Source organism: Cyprinus carpio, chromosome A15, assembly GCF_018340385.1.
Source record: "Cyprinus carpio isolate SPL01 chromosome A15, ASM1834038v1, whole genome shotgun sequence".
NCBI lineage: Eukaryota > Metazoa > Chordata > Actinopteri > Cypriniformes > Cyprinidae > Cyprinus > Cyprinus carpio.
Window position 1 is genome coordinate 7,937,354 of NC_056586.1, and position 22,603 is coordinate 7,959,956.

The window sequence follows — 22,603 nt, forward strand, 5'->3', positions numbered from 1 at the left end:
TCTCCTCTGTGTCTCTCTGCATCACCATTTTGGAGAACATCCGCTGAACGCAAGCAGCTTATGCTCTTCTGTGTCAACCGCAACACAAGGATATGTTTTCTAGGTGTATTTACACTTTGATTTGAATGAAAAAAAGCACATCTGTGCAAGACAGCTGACACAGAAGAGCGTAAGCTGCTTGCGTTCAGCAGATGTTCTCCAAAATGGCGCTACAGTGATGCGGAGAGACACAGAGGAGACAAATTGTTGAATAAAGTCATTATTTTTGTTTTCTTCGCATTAAAAAAGTATTCTCGTCACTTCATGACATTACGGTTGAACCACTGATGGCAGATGGACTTTTCTGACAATGTCTTCCATATTTTTCTGGACCTTGACCGTGTATTTTACTTGGCAGTCAATGGGAGTCACAAGCTTTCCAGTTTTCATCCAAAATATCTTAAATTGCGTTCCGAAGACGAACAAAGCTTTTACAGGTTTGGAACGACATGTGGGTAAGTGATTAATGACACTCGACTGATGCTGCAGAGTGTAAAAACATGTGATAATGTTCTCTTGTGTTGGACAAAAGGTTTAGATTACAAGGGAAGATGTATGGCACATGTTACTCTTTCAAATGCATGTTATAAGCGGAGAGACGTTTCCTTATCTCAGCGTGTAGACTCACAGGCACACAAACAGCCAATTCAGAGATAAATAAAACACAAAACCGGCAAAAACTAAATAATGACTTATGTGCTGTCCTCACTTAAGAAATCAGATGGCAGGAGTAGAAGGGGAATCAAGCAGGATTTTGTGTTGCTGTCAATCCTCCCTGCTTGCTATTTGGGGAATGAACCAAGTAGTCTGCTTGGTGAAACTCTTCTTTTGCTGTTGTATGATTTGAGTACTGTGCGTGGAGAGAGGTGTCACCAGGTTTTTGCATAGTTTAGAGTGACAAAATGCACCAGCATACTTTGAGGTCAAAATGCATAGCCACTATGCAAAATGCATACAGGTTGGCTTGTCTGCATGTGTATAAAACAGCTACCACAAAAGTATTTTTGCAAAGTACACTTTTAGAATCTTTAAAAACTAATATTTGAAAGGTCACTGATTTACCTGCATCTACAACATGCTTGCACCTGGAAAAACTGCAAATCAATTTACATTTAATTTTTTTAGATTTTTTTTTATATATTTTTTTAATTAGGTCTCCATGCTGGGAACATGCAAGTAGTAGAAATAAACTGTACATGTACTCATGATCAATTATAAATAGTAAGAGAAATGTGAGATTTGCCTTTCATTTGTCCTGTATTAGCTTATTTCTCAAGCAAATTAGTTAAGAAAAATTCCAATTACAACCTGAAACAGTACTTTATTCATAGGAAGTCATCCCTCTCTCACTTGAGCGGCCAACAGGCTTAACATCCTCAGTGAATCTTGTATTAAAGAAGCTCTTACGAAAAAGACATTAAGCAAAATGCCAATTGACAACTGCATTACATAAACTGCGATGCACAATTCAAAGACTGTGTACAAAAGTTAATTGCTGTTCATAAGTTAAGTCTGAAAAGGAATTAATACTGAAAGTATGCAACACAAATCACTAAAACATCTTCCCAATATGAGAAATCACAGTACTTCGCTGGAAGTACTCATTTGATTTACTGTACTTAGCAAATAGGTACCAATTCAGTTCATGGCATGGCAATGCATTTCATTCGAAGACAAAAAGAAAATTAATGCTTGACAGAGAAATTTAAATATACAACGCTTTGCTACAAACTGATTCTCAGAAACCTGGAAATATGGTCAAAGAAACCCAAACAATGAGGAACCAAAAGGTGACAGGAAGAAAAACATTTGTACATTTTGGCTCAATGATCCCTTTAACAGTGACAATACAGAACTTGTGTGTCAGAGTCAAAGATGACTTGATCGTTTTCATAAAGTGTGTTTGGACTTAAATGCTTATGTCGAAAATATGACACTAGAATCCTAGAGCTAAAAATTTAAACAAAAAATAAATGCAAGTCTCAGAATATGGTAAACGTAGTTGACCCCTGAGTTTCTAATGCAGAACTAGTGTATAAAATACCTCATTACAGTGTGTCTTTTAGTGCAAGCCAGCAAATATGCTCAATTAAACAGGAGGTATATTAAGATAGCACCCAAACAAACAATGCTTCTCCAAGCAGTCTTTCCTGTTGGCCGAATCACAGAGTGGGGCTGGTTTGAACAGCCAAACCAGTAGCTCAAATACATCTCATTTATAATTCACTTCTGTTTTTCCTTTTGTATTTTTTTCATAGAAAATATAAATATCCCTGAATGAAACTGATTCACAGTATATCGAGGACTCCAGTGCTACTACCATCGTTTTTATGTTGGGACAATCAAGTGTGTCTTCAAGGTCTCCAGTTAGTGTCTCTTGCATGGCTCAACTGTCCAAGTCCTTCATTCGCTGTCTTGGTAATTCACAGTCCGCTTTCCTCCATTTCTGGTCCGGATGCGCGTGGCTCTTCGAGGTTTCCCATATGACACGTCGCTATCCTCATCGGAAACACCCCTCTGATGTTTCCTGGAGCATGCCGTTCCTCTTTCACGATTTCTTAGCCTTCTCTTTGGACTGCTCTGTGAACCTGAGCTGGCTTCTGATTCAGACTCCCCAGACTCTTCGCTTTCAGAGTGGCTTCCGTCATCATCGCTGGCACCGTCATTGCTTCCTTCCTCGCTTTCACTTTGCTTCCGTTGTTGCCGGGTCGCTTTAGGAAGCTTCTCCTGAGACCACTGCTCCCGACCATTCACCGGTTTGCACCTAGTTTCAGAGTCACTCTCAGAGTCCATCGAGCCTCTCAAGCGCTTGTAGAGTTTTGCATTCTTTCTTTGAGGTTTCATGCACTCGTTTCCATCACTTGTCCTACTACTTTTGTTGTCTGTGTCTTCAGACTCTGAGGAGCCACCACGTTTTCTTTTGGAGTTACCTCCTGATGGTTTTCTTGCCCGGCAGTTGGCCCGGTCCTTGCTCTTACCATTCTTTGATTGCATCTCCTTCTCAGGACTGAATTCTTCATCCGAGTCCTCCATAATGTAGCTCTTCTTGGGAAGAATTCTAAGAGAGATTCCTTTGGATGCAACTGCAAGGCAAGGCTTCCTCCTCAGATGTGCCTTCTTGTCTTCCTCTGATGCGTCGCTCTTTTGCCATTCATCAGAGGAAGTATCTTCCTTTTTCCTCCGTCTTCGGTCTCCGTCTTCACTTTCCGAACTGGAGGCATCTGACCTTACCTCAAGCTTCTTTTTGCGAGCATTGGACACACACTTTCGGTTTCTGAGCGACCTTCTTTCTTCGCCATCACTTTGATTCTCTTTGTCTTCTGATTTAATTCTCTTCCTGTGAGCAACAGGTTTTTCTGAAACATCACTGGGCTCCTCTGAATCCTGGGTGGTTGACGTTAATGCATCTGTGACTGAGGTTTTTTTGAGGGTAACTTGCTGTTTTGTGGCAGGAGCGTGTTCTTGGCTTTCTGATGGTGCTTTACTCCTCTTCAGCTCTTTTGGATCCACCTTCCTCCCGTTTTGATATGGGTGCTTTTGAGTTCTGGGCACCTCATCATACTCCTCAGAACTCTTTTCAGAATCCTGCTTGCTTGGCCGATTTTTCTGACGTCGGTCTCTGGAGCAATTTTCTTCTTCAGCATCCGTGTCATTCAATTTTTTTATTTTACTGACAGCAGCTTTTGCGGTCTTCCTGGTGGACTTCCGCCTGACAATGAGATCCTCGTCCGACTCCCCATTCACACTTTCATTCTGACTCTCCCCATCATCTGTGTTGTCCTCACTTTCCACTCGTTGCCGTTTGGTGCTGTGTCCATTAATGACAGGAGACGTTTCTAAAAGTGGAAATACAGAAATAAGAAAGTACAGTCTACATCTTCCTCTTTACAATATTGAAATGCACCTTTCTTTAGTGTCAGTGACTCATTTATGTTAATGGCCTATACTTAATTTTATAGAGTAATTGACTGGATTGTGCAAAGGAGTTTAAACTTTTATCCTAGTAATCAGGCCATTTTTATTTGAACCTGTACAAGCTAGATTCAAGTGATTATAACGTTTTGAATATGGATATTTTTCTTACAAAAACACATTGATTCGCTACAGGAGGCTGTTGTTCACCCCTCGGAGAGTGTGATACACTTTTTTTATGGATGGGCGCTTTTTATTTAAAATCTTTTGGACTGAAGCAATGCAACACCCGCTGACTGAAATGATAGAGCTTGAAAGATCAAAGACAATTTTTTTATATAACTCCAACTGGATTCATCTGAAAGATTAAAGTCATATACACCTGGGATGCCTCGGGGGTGAGTAAAACACAGCCTAATTTTCATTTTTAGGTTAACTAACCCTTTATGACGACAAACTTAACTTTCTTCTTTGGAGTAGAATCCTTAATCAGTGTTTAACATTCATTAACTAGACCCGGTGGTAGGCAACATCGGTCCTGGAGTGCTCCATGTCCCTGCCTGAGTTTAGCTCCAACCCTGAAAAAGTTGTTCCTAGATTTAGAACAACAGCCTTTTTCAGCCTGTTTCATGGCTGGTAAAGAATATTTATGGCCAGTAATTTTTCTTAAGTCACTGGCAAATTAAAATAAAATACCAGTAATTTTTTCTTAAGTCACTGGCCATTGGCCCTGCACTCAAAAGTAAAAAAAAAGACATAAGAATTATAAAACAAAATAACATAAAGTAAAATAATATACCTATGAAATTTTTGTTTTAATTTATTTTGCAGAGCAACTGTTTTAAAATATATGGCTATCACTGTAACAGGAATAATAATAATAATATAAAATTACATTATTATTGCGACATTCTAATTTGTTTGGCTTCTTATAATTCCAGTGTGGATGTAATTTAGACTGAGACACTATACCACAATTAAAAAGAGGGTTGAGTCCCCTTTAAAGTTCAGGTAGTCAATTCACCGACTTTTCTCTTTAAGTTTGTACACTGAACATGTGTTGGAGCTGTTAATTCTGAACTCTCAAAGTGGACCAGACGAAGGAATTTAACTTGAAAATGCACAAAATTTTCTTCCGGGGGGGGCATGCCACCCACCACAGCCTGACAAAATCTTGTGGGTAACACTACTTAATGATAACAAATTGTGCAAAACCAGGAATGTGTAGATCAATAAAATCTGGATTTCATGCTGATTGTAGAGCTCAACAGTTCAACGATGGTTGGGATTCTACCAAACACACCCTTTTTCTCTGCTGATCGTCTAGATGGTCTGCGCCCAGAAGTTCTATTCTCCACTTTGCTTTGAGATGAATCACTGTCAGCGCTGCCATCACTTTTCTCTTCTTCACTGGCTGAAACATCACTTTCATTTGACACTGTGAGAAGAACAATAACAATAAAAGGAGGGAATGTACATTTAAGTTACATTAGATTTTTTTTTTCTCCTTTTTACACAATTTTAATGTAAGCTGTGTAGATGTTTTTACCTTCTTCCTCTTCTTCTGAATCAGAACTGCTCTGAATGACAGCAGAGCGTTTGCTAGCACGGGTTGCAGGTCGGGTGCTGCCTCCATGACCCTCCTCATCAGAGCCTTCATCTTCTTCCAGGGTATCCATGAGTTTCATCTTACTGACTGCTGCCATGGCGGTCTTGCGGGTCATCGGCCGGCGACTGACAGATGATGATGACTCGTTTTCTGAGGCGTCAGAGCCTCTCGATAGCTCTGGGTCAGAATCGTTGCAGGGTCGTGGTCTCTGGCGCTCGTGTGACCTGCTGTGCCCATTTATCTTGGCAAGGCCATCTAAGATACATAACGCAAATGGTACATAAGGATCCATAAGGCAAGGACACATAGGGCAAAGATCCATAAGGTAAAAGGTAATTTGTGACCCTGGAGCACAAAACCAATCATAAGTAGCACGGGTAAATTTGTAGCAATAGCCAAAAATACATTGTATGTACACATTGCTAAGGACTTCATTTGGACAACTTTAAAGGTGATTTTCTCAATAATTCTTTTGCACCCTCAGATTCCAGATTTTCAAATAGTTGCATCTCGTTCAAATATTCTCCTATTCAAATAAACCATACATCAGTGGGAAGCTTATTTATTCAGCTTTCAGATGATGTATAAATCGCAATTTAAAAAAAATGGACCCTTATGACTGGTTCTGTGCTCCAGGGTCACATTTATGTAATGGTTCAGAAGTTGTAATGTCATTTTACACTGGCTGAAAGTGCTTGAAATCATACACCACAAACAATCATACACAGAAGGATTGAACTTTTTTTCTAAAGGGTCCCACCATGTCTCCTTTTTGATCCATTATTCTGTGCAGCTCTTCTTGTGGCTCTAGTCTCTCGTCTGAAGACACGAGACGAGGATGAAGGCTCCTCATCCTCTTCCGACTGACTCAGAGATCGCTTGCTATCATGATCAGACCCTATATCAACAGCACAAACTGTCTTTAGCACCTAGCAGTCACTGCAGTTTCCCATGTAATAAAAGGAATAGTTTACACTATAATCAGAGACTGACCTATAATCAGTTTTACCAGTATTTACAATTTTACAAGATTTTATAAGATTAAAAGCTTCATAAATTTCTTATTTTGTGTTCCACGGAACAAATGAGATCAAACAGTTTAAAAACATCTTCACATGAATGAGCAGTTGCACAATGTGCAGCAGAAACAAATCATTTTCATGAGCTGTCTGTCTTACCGGATGAAGATGAGCCACTCCGTCTGAAGATATCCTTGGCTCCATTGACTCTGCGGCGCTCTGGTCCAGACACTTTGGCTGAGGTAGGTTTGGCTGTAGACTGTTCTGTATTTTCCTGAGTTTTTATAGAAGCCCTCTTTTGACTATGGTCAGGAGGAAAAAATTACTTTTTTATTAGAATGCACACTATTAATGCAATAAAAATATATATAGAATAAGAGAAGACAGCAACAACAGAAGCAGGGAGATCCGGCATACCGTGTGGATCCTTGTCTTGAAGGAGCCGACTCCTGATGCTGCAACTTCTTCCGGAATCTCTGACTGCGTCGCAGCTTCAAGCTACTTTTGACAGCAGTCTTATAGTCAGAAATGATTTTGCTTATACTCTCCTCGAAAAATGCAGACAGTCGCAAAGTCATGCTGTAAATCTGTCAAATCAAACAGCAGAAGAACATCAATGTGTGTTCAAGAATTAAGCACAAATGCAAGAAAAAAGAAAAGGCAGAAAGAAACAAGATTATCCAAGACATGAATGCATTACCTTTGATCGTTTGTTTGGCGTGTAGGATTTAGCATTGGTAAAAATTTGCCTGGTGTCCTTGCAGAAATCTATGGGGTTTTCATAGCGGTCTTCTTCAAGAGTCTGCCGCACAGATCCAAGGTCCATAGGGGTGTCGATAATATTACAGTAATCCTGGAGATACAAAGATGACATATTACCAATACCAAATCATTGTTAACTACTGCTGAACATGCATTAAAAAAAAAAAAAAAAAAAAAAAAAAAAAAAAAAATACCAAATCTACAAAACATATACACTTCCCGCTTCTACTAACAATGATTGATCCCACATTTGAATCTGCCCAACACCTCCAGATTAAGACAGATAACCACTTCCCTAACATTATTCCATTGATTGTTTTTTGGATACTCACTGGATATTCTCTCTGATCTACAGGATCCCGGAAAGGCTCTGAATCCTCACACTCAAACATGTAGTCCAATAAACGTTTGCAGTGGTCCTTCCATGCGTCCCTATCCAGCACAACATCCTGTGATGGCTGACAAAATCAAAACAGCGTCTTTAACACATTCATTTTTTTCATCTGAACAAACTATTTGTTTACTGCTGGGGTTGGAATATTTAAAAACAAAGAGCAGATATACTAGAATAATCAACAATGTAACTTGATCTCTATTTACATTTTTACCAGTGTGACATTTTTCCACCCAGAAATCGCTATTACAGTATCTTATCTTACACTACCTGGCGAAGTCTTTGTGCTGCAGAGGTTCCAGGTGCATCAATGTCATCCATGTCCTGAAAAGCCACATCTGAATCAATCTCATGTTTTCCAGAGAAGGCAAAGAAAATACAGGTGGAACAAATTCACTCACCTCATCTTCAGAGTACTCCATGTTTTCAATAGCATTGTAGATCTCCATGATATCTGTACAGTGAGGTTTACTGTGGCCGGGGAGAAAAAAACAAGAGCAAAGAAAGTTCTTTAAATTACAGAGCAAAACATAAATATGACAAAGGGATCTTCACTAAAGACCAACCTTATGAACTTCAGAAGAACATTCGTTATGATTTTTGCAGACTCTGCAATCTTGCTGCGGGGCTCATTAAAAGTCTTGGCATTTTGTTCAATGTGTTTAACATCCCAGATCAGTGCAGACAATCTCCTAAAAACCCCAGGACATGTTAAAACACACCAAAAATAGGCACATAGACTAATGACTTAAAACATGAAATAATAATAAAAATAAAGCATTCAAACGCTCATTCACTTATTCCATTTTCTTTCTGTGGAACATAAGCTATTTTGAAGAATGATCGACCTGCTCTTTTCCGTACAAAATTTTTTTCCTAACCGTAGTGAGTCCAATCGGGTTAACATGCATGCATGTTCAAGCTTCTGCAAAAACCAACAAAGTTTCTTCTTGCATGTCAAGCAAGTACAGACGAGCTGCCAGTGACAATATTTGATGATTGATCAAGGTTTATATGAATAAAAACCTTTTTATATGCATAAAAGCCTAAATTAAATCTGTTCATATGAAGTGTCTCTTTAGCAGATCTGAATTAAACCACTCAATTCATTTAAAATGCTGACAACTGAACTTTGAGTCAAAATCTTGGTGGTATAGACTTTCAATTGAGAGACAGGAATCACTCAGGTTACATAAAAAAATAAATAAATAAATATAATTATATATAGATTATATATATATGTGGAAAAGAGCAACATGAACATTCTTCAAAATTTCATGAATGTCTTATGGGTTATGTGGAAAAGAGCAACATGAACATTCTTCAAAATTTCTACTTTTGTGTGCCATGAAACAAAGACTTTCATACAGGCTTAGAAAAGTTATGGGGATGAGAGTGAATGGTGAGCATTTTTGATTTTTAGGTGGACTACATCTATTAAGCTACAAACCTGTAGAAGTTGTGCTTGAGCCGCAGTTTGATGGTGTTAAGGTCGGTGGGATATGCAATGATAGCACAATATGTAGGATACTGAATGAGGTCGACCGGACCAGAGAAAGGTGCCACGATATCTGTTGAAAAGGACTTCATATGTCAGAGGTTCACATTTAACGGGTTATTTCACAGAAAAGTGTTAATTTCTGTTATTATTTATTCACCCTCATATCCATCATTAATCTTTGGACATAGACAATGGACTACTGTCAAAATCAGCTGTGCTAAAAGAAAACTCCTCTCTCTCTACATAATCCATTCTCAAAGGAAGAAGTTTTTTTGTTTGTCAAGTGTTAAACAAGAGTTCACAAGAGTGTACATGTAAAACTAAATTGTTCTGCGAGTCATTGTTATGATTGACAGTAGTGAAACTCTAGCAATGGACGGAATGAACTATGACAAGCCGCGATGTCAAAAATAAACCTGTACATTAAGTGATTCAGATACAAAATTCAGAGGAACGAAAAACTACAGCAGCAAGTCTGTATTGACAATGTATTTAGCAGCTTCTTCTACAATTAAAGCTAAACCTAACATATATTAGTTTTTAGAACATTCTTCAAATTTTCTACTTTTGTGTGCCATGAAACAAAGACTTTCATACAGGCTTAGAAAAGTTATGGGGATGAGTGAATGGTGAGCATTTTGATTTTTAGGTGGACTACATCTATTAAGCTACAAACCTGTAGAAGTTGTGCTTGAGCCGCAGTTTGATGGTGTTAAGGTCGGTGGGATATGCAATGATAGGCACAATATGTAGGATACTGAATGAGGTCGACGCGTACCGGACCGAGAGAAAGGTGCCACCAGATATCTGTTGAAAAGGACTTCATATGTCAGAGGTTCACATTTAACGGGTTATTTCACAGAAAAGTGTTAATTTCTGTTATTATTTATTCACCCTCATATCCATCATTAATCTTTGGACACAATGGACTACTGTCAAAATCAGCTGTGCTAAAAGAAAATCACTCTCTCTACATAATCCATTCTCAAACTGAAGAAGTTTTTTGTTTGTCAAGAGTGTAAACAAGAGTTCACAAGAGTGTAAAAAACTAAATTGTTCTGCGAGTCATTGTTATGATTGACAGTGATAACTCTAGCAATGGACGGAATGAACTATGACAAGCCGATGTCAAAAATAAACCTGTACATTAAGTGATTCAGACAAAATTCAGAGGAACAAAACTACAGCAGCAAGTCTGTATTGACAATGTATTTAGCAGCTTCTACAATTAAAGCTAAAACTTAAAAATATATAGTTTTTAAATTAAATCATAAAATTAAATTATTTAATTTTTATACCATTAATAATTAACTTATTTAATTTGTAGTTAACTAGTTAAGTATTTAAATAATTAACTCTTCTAGGCTGTCGGTGTCTGGGCTTAATTATTTATTTGTTTTGTAAATTACATGAGACTTTGTGACTTCCTGCACTTGCTATGTTTTATACTTCAGTACACTGAAAGTACTAAAATGTGTTACAATAGCCATTTTATAATAAATCCAAAAGCAAAACGTGGAAAAACTAGGGAGTTGAAATGGCAATTGTGATAATGAGTCATCCTCTGCTGCCATCTTCTGGTTATAGTGGTAATTTCATGACATTTTCATCTTAAAAGTCTTTGTTTTCCACCAGGAGAACAATCTTAAATAAACAAATAAATACGGATTACTTTTTAAAAATATTTTTACAAAATTTTTGAAGTCTTAGAAGAAAAAGTTTTTAAGATGTATAAAACTCACGGGATTGGAATGGCATTAAGGTAAGTAAAAGATTTTTATTTTTGGCTGAACTATCCCTTTAAGTCCAAGTGGCTGAAAAAAAAAAAAAAAAAAAAAAAAGGGGAGGTGGGGGTAAAATAGGATAACATACCCACAGTCACAAGCTGTTCTATGCCTGTAATGATTCGCGCACTCTCTTGGTCTCGACCCTTTTTCCCCCATTCACCCTCCTGAGATTTATACAGGATATCGATCATCTCCTCATCTGTCACTGGCACTCCTGCACTCTCCGACTCCGGCTGCTCAGCTGCAGAAACCCAAATGACCCAATAAATACACCACTTGCTTTATTAAAAACACAATGACAAATTACCTTTCTGTTAGAAATGGAGTAAACAAACAAACTCGGAATATGTAGTGCAAAGACCACTTATATGCAAATGTCATATCAACTGGGGGAAAAAAATAAAACACAGCAAGATTCATGCATTGTGTATCAGGTTTAAGACAATGCTTTAGTGGTCAGCAGTACCGTTTTCAGGAATAGCCTCCACATCCCATGGACTCAGCTTTTCTATCTCACCATTATCCCACCTGCAAAAACATGAAGTTAAAAACATAGCCCATGCCGAAAGAAATGGAGCAGACCATCCAATAATTCAGTTTAGGCTTACTTGACTTTGAAGCACTGAAAAAGGCTGTCGGGATATTCTGACTGATATGGTTCCTGACAAACTATGGTCCCAAACCACCAGGCGTCATCGATCACAGAGCGAAACCGATCATCTACAGAAATCAAAGCACAAAAACCAGGATAGATATGACTCAATGCTTTACTTCTGTAGAAGACTGAATGATTTTATTTTGATGCAGGGTACCAAAATAAACTCTCCTGAGTCTACTCTCAGGTTATGGCTGCAAACTTACTCGATCTCCATGCTCTGTTCCGTGCATCGTCGTAGCTTTGACGCAGCACAAGAAAATCAATTACATCTGGCATATCATGATATCTATACAAAAAAAACAAACAAAAAAAAACATTTGCTTAGAAATCTACAAGAAGCAGCATCATTGCCAATCTTAAATTTATTTAAATTTCAAGTCATATCTCGCTAACTTACTTTATTGAAAAGGATCGGTCTGTAATCTTGCCTGTTCCAGGGTCAATCTGGGTCAGTTTCAGACAGCACAGGGTTGGAGGGGACACTTCATACTTAATCCCTGTTATTTTAACAAACTCTTGGTCCTGGTAGAAACACATGATTTATGATTTAAGGCCAAACATGCTTAAAACATTAAAAGTTAAGTGAGTTGCATGTATTGTTTAAAAGAATGTTCAAAGTTAAATACAAAAAATACAAGTGTTTGGGAATTTAATCGTGAGAAACAGTTCTGGGAGGTCTTCTTGATGATAAAAGGTTTTTTTTATCTAATTATTTTGCAATACAACAAAATTTAACTAAAAGGATGGATCAAAACATAGCTACTGACATGTGACGTCTGCATGTATGCATACTGTTAAGATTAAATCAATGCTAAGTTTTACAAAGCAATTATGAAGGGATGCATCTGATAAGAACAAATCTGAGTGTCGGTAAAATCACAGGATTGTTTTGATCTTACTCTTAACTCCATCTTCTTCCATGGCTGTCTGTCGAGGTTAATGGGATACAGGTTAGTCCTACAAACTGCATCCACATATGCCTCATGACCCTGACGAAAATAGATGACCTGTGCACAGATAAAAATAAATTAATATGTAAATAACTACTTTTTACTAGATTTAGACATGGATAAGTAAATACAGATTAGATGAGTGAAAACTTATTCTGTACCTCGTCTCCCATTTGAGGGACGAAGGGGGACTTCCGGGGAATGACGTCAGTAATCCATGCTGAGGGACGGAACTCATTTGAGATCTCTCTGTTAATGGAAGGTCTCGGTTTTGGTGGCTAAGGACAAAAAAAAAAAAAAAAATAGGGTGTTAAAATTTCCATGAACAAAGATCAAAATTAAGTGCTAGCCAATAATAAAACTCTCTCTACATTACCAAGGCAATTTAAAAGGAGCATTTAAGAATTTGTAATAGTGACAGTAATGTCTGTGCTGTACACCTTTGGTGTTTTGCTTTTGGCTTTCTTGTGCTTTTGGGGGGAAGACATCTGCTCCTCTTCATCTATGGTTTGCTCCTCATCCGCTATGTCTTCATCCTCCTCATCCTCTTCCTCAGAGCTGCTGATCCTGCGTCTTGCACGTCGTCGAGAAGACGGTGAGGCAGGTGGTCTCAAACTTATTCCGGCATCTGCCATCCAGTCGGAATAATCACTGGAGGAGTGGCTTCAGGTATGAACAAAGACACATGTAAATCTTTCCTCATGAATTAGAGATGACAACATGAAAAAGAAATTTTATATCCATATATATGTAGTAAATTTTAATCAGATTTACTGTGCAGTATTTTTGAAAACAAATTGCAGTTCAACTTGGTGCAGCTAGCAGATGTTGCACACACAGCGGATATTACACACTTCCTTTTTAAAATTATTATGGTGGCTGAACAAGTACCTTGAGCTATCACTCCTCCATTCCTCTTCATCCTCAACAGACGAATCAACATCACTGCCCTCAATTTCACTGCCCTACACCATAAACACACATATAAGTATTAACAGGTATGATATGGCATAACAGTATTTTAAAAAGGAAATGAACAAACACTGAACCTCAGAAGATGCCGTTTCCTCCCCCTCCTCACATGAGAACTCGATGTACTCTTCAGCTAGACCGTCTCTATGCTCCTGATTCTTCTGCCGTTTGCGTGACTGTGTACGTTTGAGGCACAGCTCTTCATCATCAGAATCATCCTATGGGCATAACAGGATGTTTATACAGTGCTGGCATCAATACCCATAATGTAGTTCATAAGTCGGTAGAACCCTACCCTGAAGCTGGCGTGGGTCACTCTCCTTCTCTTGGTGTTGTAAAGGGTAACCTCCTCCTCACCCTTAGATATTCTGAATGACTCCTGCGCCCTAAATGAACAAGCCATCCAGTAAATAAATCTGTTCTCTAGATCCGGAGTGCAGGGGGTTTTTGACTCAAGGAACCTCATCTATACCACCTTAAGACCAACCGATAACGGTCATGATTGCTTTCTGATAACCAACTATTAAGCAAACTGAAAATGTAAGATTTTTTTATAAAAACATTACTGTCACAATACAACAAACATGTACACGTAGACATTAAGAAAGACATACAGCTTTTCCATTTAAATATTATCAGTAAAGTGACAAATGTATGAACATCTACACAAATATATCCATTAACACTTTAAGTAGCTCAGTGACAGTAGACATTTCTAATGTTACAAAAACTTTCCATTTCAGCTAAATTTTGTTCTTTTGAACTTTCTATTTAAAGAATCCAAAAAAAAAAAAATCTACATATCTGTTTTCAACATTGATAATAAATGTTTCTTAAGCAGCAACACTTTAAGTAGCTCAAGAACATTTAGCTACATGTAAAAACACATTAATTCAAATTTCATGACCATCATAACCATTTTAATGAATTTTAACTAACATTGAAGCTTAATGTCATAATGTTTGTTCTTGTTATTAATGAAAGCTACTATTGTTAGTACATCTGCACATAAACAACTTCATATTGTTTATTAAAGATGTCTAAGCTGTACTTAATTTATTCTAAACCTTGTATATAACGTTAGATCAGTGGTTCAAGATTTTTGATTCTAATTGTTTTCTTTTCTTTACAGCACATTACCATATTATCACAGTCCTGAATTAAATGACACAAATATATGTGTCGCCCATGTAAATACTGCTTAACGTCCTTCTCTCTGACATGCGGGTCAGAAACAAAGGCGTGAAGCCCGTTTTATTTATGGGGTAACCATATTATTTCAGCCTTTCTCTAAGCGCCACCTACTGTCGTGAAGTAAATTAACATTCTCATGTTGGGGTCGTTTACATCAGAGCGCATGCCTCTTTCACGCAGCATACAACGTGTTATTAAATTGAAAAGGTTAATGGAAAAAAAATCATTGAATTCTACATATCTACATTTGTATGGTATCTAGAACTACTGATAGTATTCTATGGCCGTGATAACAATACTGTTAAATGTTCATTACCACAATATATAATTTCCGAAGACCAGCATGTGCAATGTGTAAATACAGAAAAAAAAATATATAAAAGCATTAAATAATAACATTTACCTGTAGCCACTTGTTGTAAGCTCAGGCACCACCACCCTGCGTCTCCAGGCCTGAAGGTCCCTCTCTGTGGCCATCTGACTGCGTGGAGCATTCTGGTGCATCTGCCGGACTCCCTCTACCTGTCCACTGCGCCGTAAACCCACATTTGGTGGAGACTGAACCTCCATGCGCTCGTTCAGCGACACTGTGCAATCAAACAGAGCTATATTAGATGAAAAGTTGTGGAGCTTCAACTGCAAATGTCCAGAAATGGATGTCACTCTAAGACTACATGCTAAAGGAGTTCAATGTACAGGCACCTCTGCGGGGAGTTCCTGGCTCTGGCACACGAGCAGGAGCAGGAATGCCACCCTCTGCCTGAGCAGTAACCGGTCTTTCCTGGTGCTGCTGAAGCTGGCGGATGGCAAAATCCAAGGCGCTGTGACGAACCTCCACGCCCTCTGCAGACTGCTGACTGATCACCTGCTCCACGACCTCACCATCACCTGCACATTTTCATTGGTGCCAATTAGGAACACTGAGTATGATCTTACTAGGTTTTTTTTTTTTTTTTTTTCTCAGCGATGCACCAAATTTCTGGCAACTGAAAACATAAGGGTCTGCGATAATGACAATAAATTATATCTCAGTATTTTCTGAAATATTGTTGATAATAATTAGACGATATTTTGCTGAGCGTGTTATTGTGCAAGTACTTTGACAAGTTTACTTTTGATATTCTTCATATTCTGTGCGTTGATTAGTTTGCAGAAGAAACAAATTAACTTTACCAATCAGATAAAATGGATTTTTAATTTTATGGGCATTTTTACCTTTATAAATCGAATTTTTTTCTAATCTAATTAACCCTTTAGGCACCAGGGTTTTTTGGAAAAAATGCTGTATTTTGACAAAGATTTCAAAAGCTTGTGGCTTGAAAGGGCTTAAAGACAGAGATCTACTGTGAATTAGAAAAATGTTGGGCATGACCTAAAGTTTATGTGTATTTGTAAATATACTCATGTATTTGTATTTGCCATCTTGAATTTCATAATATTCAGGAAATTGATGTTTGAACTTATTTGCATGTGGGTTTTTTTTTGTGTGTGTCTATTTATCCTCATTCCAAGTGATCAGAAAAGTGGAAGCCAACAATAAAACAGGAGAAAGTACCAAATTATTACTATATTACTACACTATATAGTAGTAAAAATGCATGTGAACAGTAGCTAGATATTATATATTACAGTAGTAGATATTGAATGGATGTTTGAACTTATTTGCAGGGTTTTTTGTTTGTTTGTCTTTTTATTGTCATTCCAAATGATCAGGAAAAAAAACAGGAATCCAGGAAAAAGTAGTAAATTATTACTATATTACTGTGCCATAGTAAAATGCATGTGCCTATTTTTTTTATCAGTTGACAAGCTATCTGCCCAATCAGGTATCTAGGCGACACAGTTTATAGTTCTGAGAGTATGGTACCAACATATCACTACTAAGCAAACCACAAACACCACCTACTCACTGACTGCACCTGTACTGTCTGCTGGAGGCCCTTAGAGCGTGTGCGATCAGCAACAGCTCTCCTTTGGACACTACGACCACGTTCACCCCTGCCACCCCCATCCCCGTTGGGCAAAGGGTCGAAATGATCACTTGTTTGTGCTTCGTGAACACTCTCGCCTTGCACAGCGGCACCATTGTGCTGCAAAGATGTACCGGGAGTAGCGCGACTATTAGACGACCGTTCGTCATTTCCAAAAGGCAAATATTCCCCTTCAGAGCCAGAATCGGCAAATAACATTTGCAACACATCCTCACGGTACAACTTTTTATTAGCCATTTAGCGATTTGCTCTCACAAATCTCCCCATTTACTCACACGCTATGAACTGAACTGCTTCCGCATCAATGACACAATAGCTCACTTGCTCTGCTATTTCCTCTAACACTTTGAATAGGAACAGGACATAATGTTGGTCTAGAATCGAAGTACTACATGTCTGCCATCTATAGGTAGAGAATACAAATGAGATATTACACCATATTAGGAACTACGGTCTATTTTATTAAGCATGACGTGCTGTCGAAATTTTTTTGCACTTAAGGGTTAAATGTATGCATCATCATGTGTCAAATTCTTAAATTTAATCTATAAACCCCAATAGTAAAACACTGGGCTGTTACTAATCAAATGAATTCAGTAATCTACAAAATTTGTGTTTGTAATGCAGAGATGGCACAGAATCTGCATTTGAAGAGGCATTTAGATGCATTTACACAAACTGTTTAATGCAGGACATGAATGCAGTTAACCTGCAGTTACAAATGCATAAATAATGTTTTGATGCAATAATAATAATAATAATAATAATAATAAAGTAGGTGGCAACAAAACATTGAGTCATTCAATCAACCGATTCGTTCAAACAGCTGATTGATCAGTAATGTAACACCATCGTGTGTTGCTCAGAGACGCAAAAAAGTTCTGCTTTAGAACTATTTACGTTCTCGAAATACAGCAAAAACAAGACCTGTTGTGTCTAAAATTTAAGTCACTTAAAGGGGTCATATGATGCGATTTCAAGTTTTCCTTTCTCTTTGGAGTGTTACAAGCGGTTCGTGAATAGATAAGATCCCTAAAGTTGCAAAGACTAAAGTCTCAAAAATATATTCTTTCTAAAAGTTAAGACTTGTTCACGCCCTCTTAAAACGCCTTGTTTAAACACGCCCCCACGTCTACGTCACTGTGTGGGAAGATTTGCAAAACGGCACCAAAATGTTCATGCAAAGAAAGGCGGAGTAACTTTTATTCTCCCTGTTGCCACCTGTGCCATGTCATGGAGATGCTGTTTTTATTGTGAAATATTTTATTGCGACCAATCTCTCGAATGGACCACTGATACTATCTACAATCTCAATTAGGAGTGTCAATGGTCCATTTGAGAGATAGGTGGCGGTAATGCACTTATAAGTCTGCGATCCGCCATAAAGCAAGAAGAAGATGATGATGATGTCTCAAGCGCCCGCTGCTGTGAAGCATGTTCACAAGAGTTCTAACAGTTTGGACATTGTGTGAATCAGAGGTAAAAAACTATATAAATACTTTTCAGTTTCTTGCACAGACCGATCGTTTTGTCTTTACATGTCAATGTATCGTCACGAGCCGCAAAGTTTAATTTTTGATTTTTCTGTACATGTTTTTTTTACTCTCATAGATTTTGTTACCATTGCCATGCATTATACGGCTGAGAGACTGCAACGGCTGGAGTTAAAAAGCATAATTTGTGTTCTACAGAAGAAACAAAGTCACCTACATCTTGGATGCCCTGGGGGTAAGCAGATAAACATCAAATTTTCATTTTTGGGTGAACTATCCCTTTAAGCTAGGGATATGCCGGTATCAAATTTTCCTGTTGCGATTAATTGATAATGTTTTGTCACGGTATGCGGTATTATCACGGTATTGAAATTAAGTTTTAAAACAGTATAAACAGGTTAAATAACTTTTTTCTTATAACAAAAATAACTGAACATTTAAATACAATAAAGTAATACAAAAATATATTTAAAGTTAAAAAAAAATTTTACACCGATTAAAGTGCAAAAGAACTTTAAAGAATAGGTATCACTTTACAATAAGACCTCATTATTTAACCTTAGTTAATGCATTAACATTCACAATGAGCAATAGCTACAGAAGTTACTAATCTTTGTTAAAAAATACAAGTCTTAGCTCATGTTAGCTCATTAAATAACAAAGTTGCAACTTTTGATTTTAACAATGTGTTATTAAATATTGGAATACCTAAGATTAATGAATGTTCAGAAGAATTTTTCATTTGGCAGTTTGTAACTAATGAAGCCCTAATGTAAAGGGTGAATAAACAATAAAGAATCAAAACACTTTCAAACAATATCTATGTTTAAGTCCAGATTAAATTGAAAAAAAAAAATTATGGAAATATATAAATATTATTTTATATTATTTAAATGTTTAGAAAGTAGCAGCGTGTTTTATTTATGGGGTTTCCAGGGTAAGGGCTGCATTTCCTGCAGTTTAGCGCCATCTGCTGTCAGAGAGTGAATGTGCTTTCATTCAGCGCATCTCTCACGTGTTCCTCCATGTGCTTCTCGTGCGTGCCTGTTTACATCAGGGTTCACATGCGTCTTTAAAGCAGCATACAACGGTGTTGTGCATTTTGACCAGTTGATGGGAAAAGTATTCTTAAAGTGCATTTCAAATTCTGAATAATTTGTAATATATAATTATTCTCGGTATTTGGAAGTGCCCACGATAACAATATCGAAAAATAAATATGACCTCACAAAAATAAAAACAACCTCACACAACGCCAACCAAACTTTAACGCCCACTGCACATGTTGAAAAATAAATATGACCTCACGCTACGTCAATCACGTTTACACACTGCCTCCGAAACTTTTATCTGTCATAAAAAAAAATTCGGATCGGGTTCGATTTTCTGCGTTTTCGCATCCGTAGCATGCATTATGATAGGAAAGGATGTTGAATAAGAAAAAAAACACAATTTTGGATTCAGTGTGCCAGGAGCTTTAGTCCAAGTGTCAAATGTACTTTTTAGTTTTTATCATATTTAGTCACCCATTTCCTGTTTTTGTTTAGTCAAGTTTTACTGGACTAATGTCTAATAACTTATAAATCTAAAATCTATATAAAATAAAAAATCAAATTCTCCACACTCTATTAAAATTAAATTTAAACTGATAAAAAATAAATAAATTTTTGCTCAATTATAATCAAAAAGATGTCATTTGAAAAATCTATTTTTATATTTCAGGAATTGAACTTCACCAATAAGCATGAATTAATAGAATGTGGACTCAAACACGGTTTATTTTACCTCATCTAGTGTACTGATTTATTATAGGCTATGCAATATTTAAATTAATATCAGAGACTTCGATATGCACTCTCTCTGTTTACAATATGAAAACTGGTAAAAACAAACAAAATATTTTAACAGTAAAATTCCTAATAGTAATTTCAAAAATTCCAAATTGCAATAATGTTTCCCTCTTAAAACAACAGCTGTCGAATAAGTGCATTTTTTCAGGCTTGTGAAGTAGAGGTGTGTACAGCAGTCCACAATATTTTGTCTCATTTTTCTTGATGAAAATTAAAAAATCGTCGTCTCTTCCTCAATGAAAAATGAGCAAATACAAAACATCGCAAGATCTCAAAAAATAAACAGTGAGCGTTTAACCATTGCAGCCAAACTTCAAAAAAAAAAATCAAAATTTAACATTTTAACAACTTCATACACCAGTAAATGTATTCTTTTAACAGGGAAGCTCGGATTTGCAGATTTGAACTCTTGATATCTGGCAACCGCATAAATGAAAGCTTGTGTAGTAGAGGCGTGTACAGCATTCCAGGGACTAGTTATGACAAAATGCAATTACAACATAATTTAAATTAATGAAATTAACACTACACTGAACTAGGGACTCTAGGGATTTTTTTAACAAAAATTTAATGACAACAGTAGGGAACTTACTTGTAGCCACATAGCCCAGTTGAGGGACTAGATGCTCATCTGCAATGTTTTCTCTTCCTGGGACCAGTCTTTGGAATCTGGGAGGATGAGGGTTACCATCCACATCCACCAGGAAGGGAGGAGGCATCAGGTGTGGGGCCTGCTGGGTCTGCTCATCCAGAACAAACCCATTTGAGTCCCGGATCAGCGGTCGATAGTCAGTGTGGAAAAACACCTGGTCTGGAAGCTGTGGATTTATTTGGAGAAATAAATGAATTGAACTTGTGAGTTGTCGTCTTGGTGCAATGCAGAAATATGAAAAGACATCAAATCATCAACTTCAGATTTCTCAATTACAAATTTTACATACCTTCTCATAAGGCTTAGAGCTACCAAAGCCAAAAATAACCAGATGTCCATGAGAGTCTGTCATTGCAAAGCGATGCCCATCACTGGTGAACTTACAGTCAAACACAGCACCGTGTCCTTGACCTTCGATCTTTATCACAAAAACAGTTGAAATCACAAGATAAGTTTTGGCATGTCTAATGATTGATACAGTGGATAAAGTAGTGGATGTTCAAGTTCTGTAAACAGAACTGAAAGATGATTGGGATACCCTACCATATTAAAGTAATGCATGGTTTTGGTGCCTCTGATGAGGTCCCATATGAAGACATTCCCATCATGGCCTGCAGACAGCATGATGCGAGGGTCATAGGGATGCGGCTCCAAAACAAACACCTCGGCCTCATGACCCTGTGAGGTGAAGAGACATGCATTAATCTCTATATAACATACAATTCTTTATGTTTTAACCTGTTTGTTGCTAATGTTAAAAAACTTTAAATAAAATATTAAAGACGACTTAATTTTCAGGATTTCGTTACACAGGTTTTGTTTGGTTTGGTCAGGTGAAATATTCTGAACTTCACAAAGGTTCATTATTGTGTGAAATATTCTTTGAACTACATCTGAGAATCTGAGCGGTGGAAACTGTCTTACTTTAAGGATATGTAGCAACTGTCCAGTATAGGAATTCCACACTTTGAGCAGATGATTGTTGACAGCAGTGATGACAGTGTTGTCATGGCGATCCCAGGACACCATAGTGACTTTGGGTTTGAAGAAATTTTCAGCCTCTGTCAAAGGTGCAGACCTATGGTAAACAAAGGAGGAGCAACTTCATTAGGATATCACAGTCACAGTCAAAGCATCTGCTTGAGTTTTCCAGAGGCTTTTCATACCCTGGAAGAGTGGCAGACATGTCCAATAAAATACTCTTCCACTGATTTCTCTGATGCAGTTGCCAGATACGAGCAGTGCCGTCTCGACTGCCACTCACAAATCTAAAGAAGAAACATTAAAAGAATGATTTTGGGAAATATATACATACACACACACACAAAGAACAAGAAGAAAACTGATAGTGATGCACCAAACTGAATTCATCCAAAACAAAATTCAAGTTTTTCATTTTGCTGAAAACTGAAAATAAAGTTTATTTAATAATTAATACATTTATATGAATTTTTAATGATTTTTATATGAATTGATTGAACAAACTGAAAACAGCATGGACTAAAAGATCTTGTGATGAAAAATAATCACAAGCTTTTAACATCTTTAAATTCTGCAGCTGAAACACTGATTGAACAAACTGAAAACAGCATGGACTAAAAGATCTTGTGATGAAAAATAAGAAATAAGAAGCGTCCACACAGCTGGCATGTTTACCTTTTGTAGCCAATCTTTGTGTGTGCATGAAATAGACAATGACACAGTCGAAACGTGCCATCGGAGAAGCCCTAATTCAGTTTCACTGTTTTGGTTATTGATTCCAGCCCTCCAAAACTATTTTTGCCCGAAAAACAAATATTTATTTCCAGCTAAATATTTTC

The 22,603-nt window shown here is 37.3% G+C and overlaps 1 protein-coding gene across 1 annotated transcript in view; it reads right to left on the reverse strand.

The window, feature by feature from the left end:
* Window positions 1-1,338: 1,338 nt before the first annotated feature.
* Window positions 1,339-22,603, reverse strand: part of LOC122147672 (bromodomain and WD repeat-containing protein 3-like) — a 32,067-nt gene continuing 10,802 nt past the window's right edge. The window contains exons 13-42 of the mRNA XM_042770870.1: window positions 21,950-22,051; window positions 21,708-21,861; window positions 21,327-21,461; window positions 21,073-21,201; window positions 20,724-20,949; window positions 15,500-15,685; window positions 15,201-15,384; window positions 13,899-13,989; window positions 13,681-13,821; window positions 13,523-13,596; window positions 13,072-13,294; window positions 12,793-12,909; window positions 12,581-12,688; window positions 12,079-12,203; window positions 11,885-11,967; window positions 11,632-11,743; window positions 11,490-11,551; window positions 11,109-11,264; window positions 9,186-9,306; window positions 8,302-8,427; window positions 8,137-8,206; window positions 8,006-8,059; window positions 7,674-7,799; window positions 7,280-7,432; window positions 6,997-7,166; window positions 6,739-6,881; window positions 6,321-6,458; window positions 5,501-5,815; window positions 5,255-5,389; window positions 1,339-3,875 (exon numbers count right to left, since the gene is read on the reverse strand). Coding sequence (XP_042626804.1) covers window positions 2,443-3,875; window positions 5,255-5,389; window positions 5,501-5,815; window positions 6,321-6,458; window positions 6,739-6,881; window positions 6,997-7,166; window positions 7,280-7,432; window positions 7,674-7,799; window positions 8,006-8,059; window positions 8,137-8,206; window positions 8,302-8,427; window positions 9,186-9,306; window positions 11,109-11,264; window positions 11,490-11,551; window positions 11,632-11,743; window positions 11,885-11,967; window positions 12,079-12,203; window positions 12,581-12,688; window positions 12,793-12,909; window positions 13,072-13,294; window positions 13,523-13,596; window positions 13,681-13,821; window positions 13,899-13,989; window positions 15,201-15,384; window positions 15,500-15,685; window positions 20,724-20,949; window positions 21,073-21,201; window positions 21,327-21,461; window positions 21,708-21,861; window positions 21,950-22,051 — 5,392 coding nt within the window. The 3' untranslated portion in view covers window positions 1,339-2,442. The remainder of the gene's footprint in view (window positions 3,876-5,254; window positions 5,390-5,500; window positions 5,816-6,320; window positions 6,459-6,738; window positions 6,882-6,996; window positions 7,167-7,279; window positions 7,433-7,673; window positions 7,800-8,005; window positions 8,060-8,136; window positions 8,207-8,301; window positions 8,428-9,185; window positions 9,307-11,108; window positions 11,265-11,489; window positions 11,552-11,631; window positions 11,744-11,884; window positions 11,968-12,078; window positions 12,204-12,580; window positions 12,689-12,792; window positions 12,910-13,071; window positions 13,295-13,522; window positions 13,597-13,680; window positions 13,822-13,898; window positions 13,990-15,200; window positions 15,385-15,499; window positions 15,686-20,723; window positions 20,950-21,072; window positions 21,202-21,326; window positions 21,462-21,707; window positions 21,862-21,949; window positions 22,052-22,603) is intronic.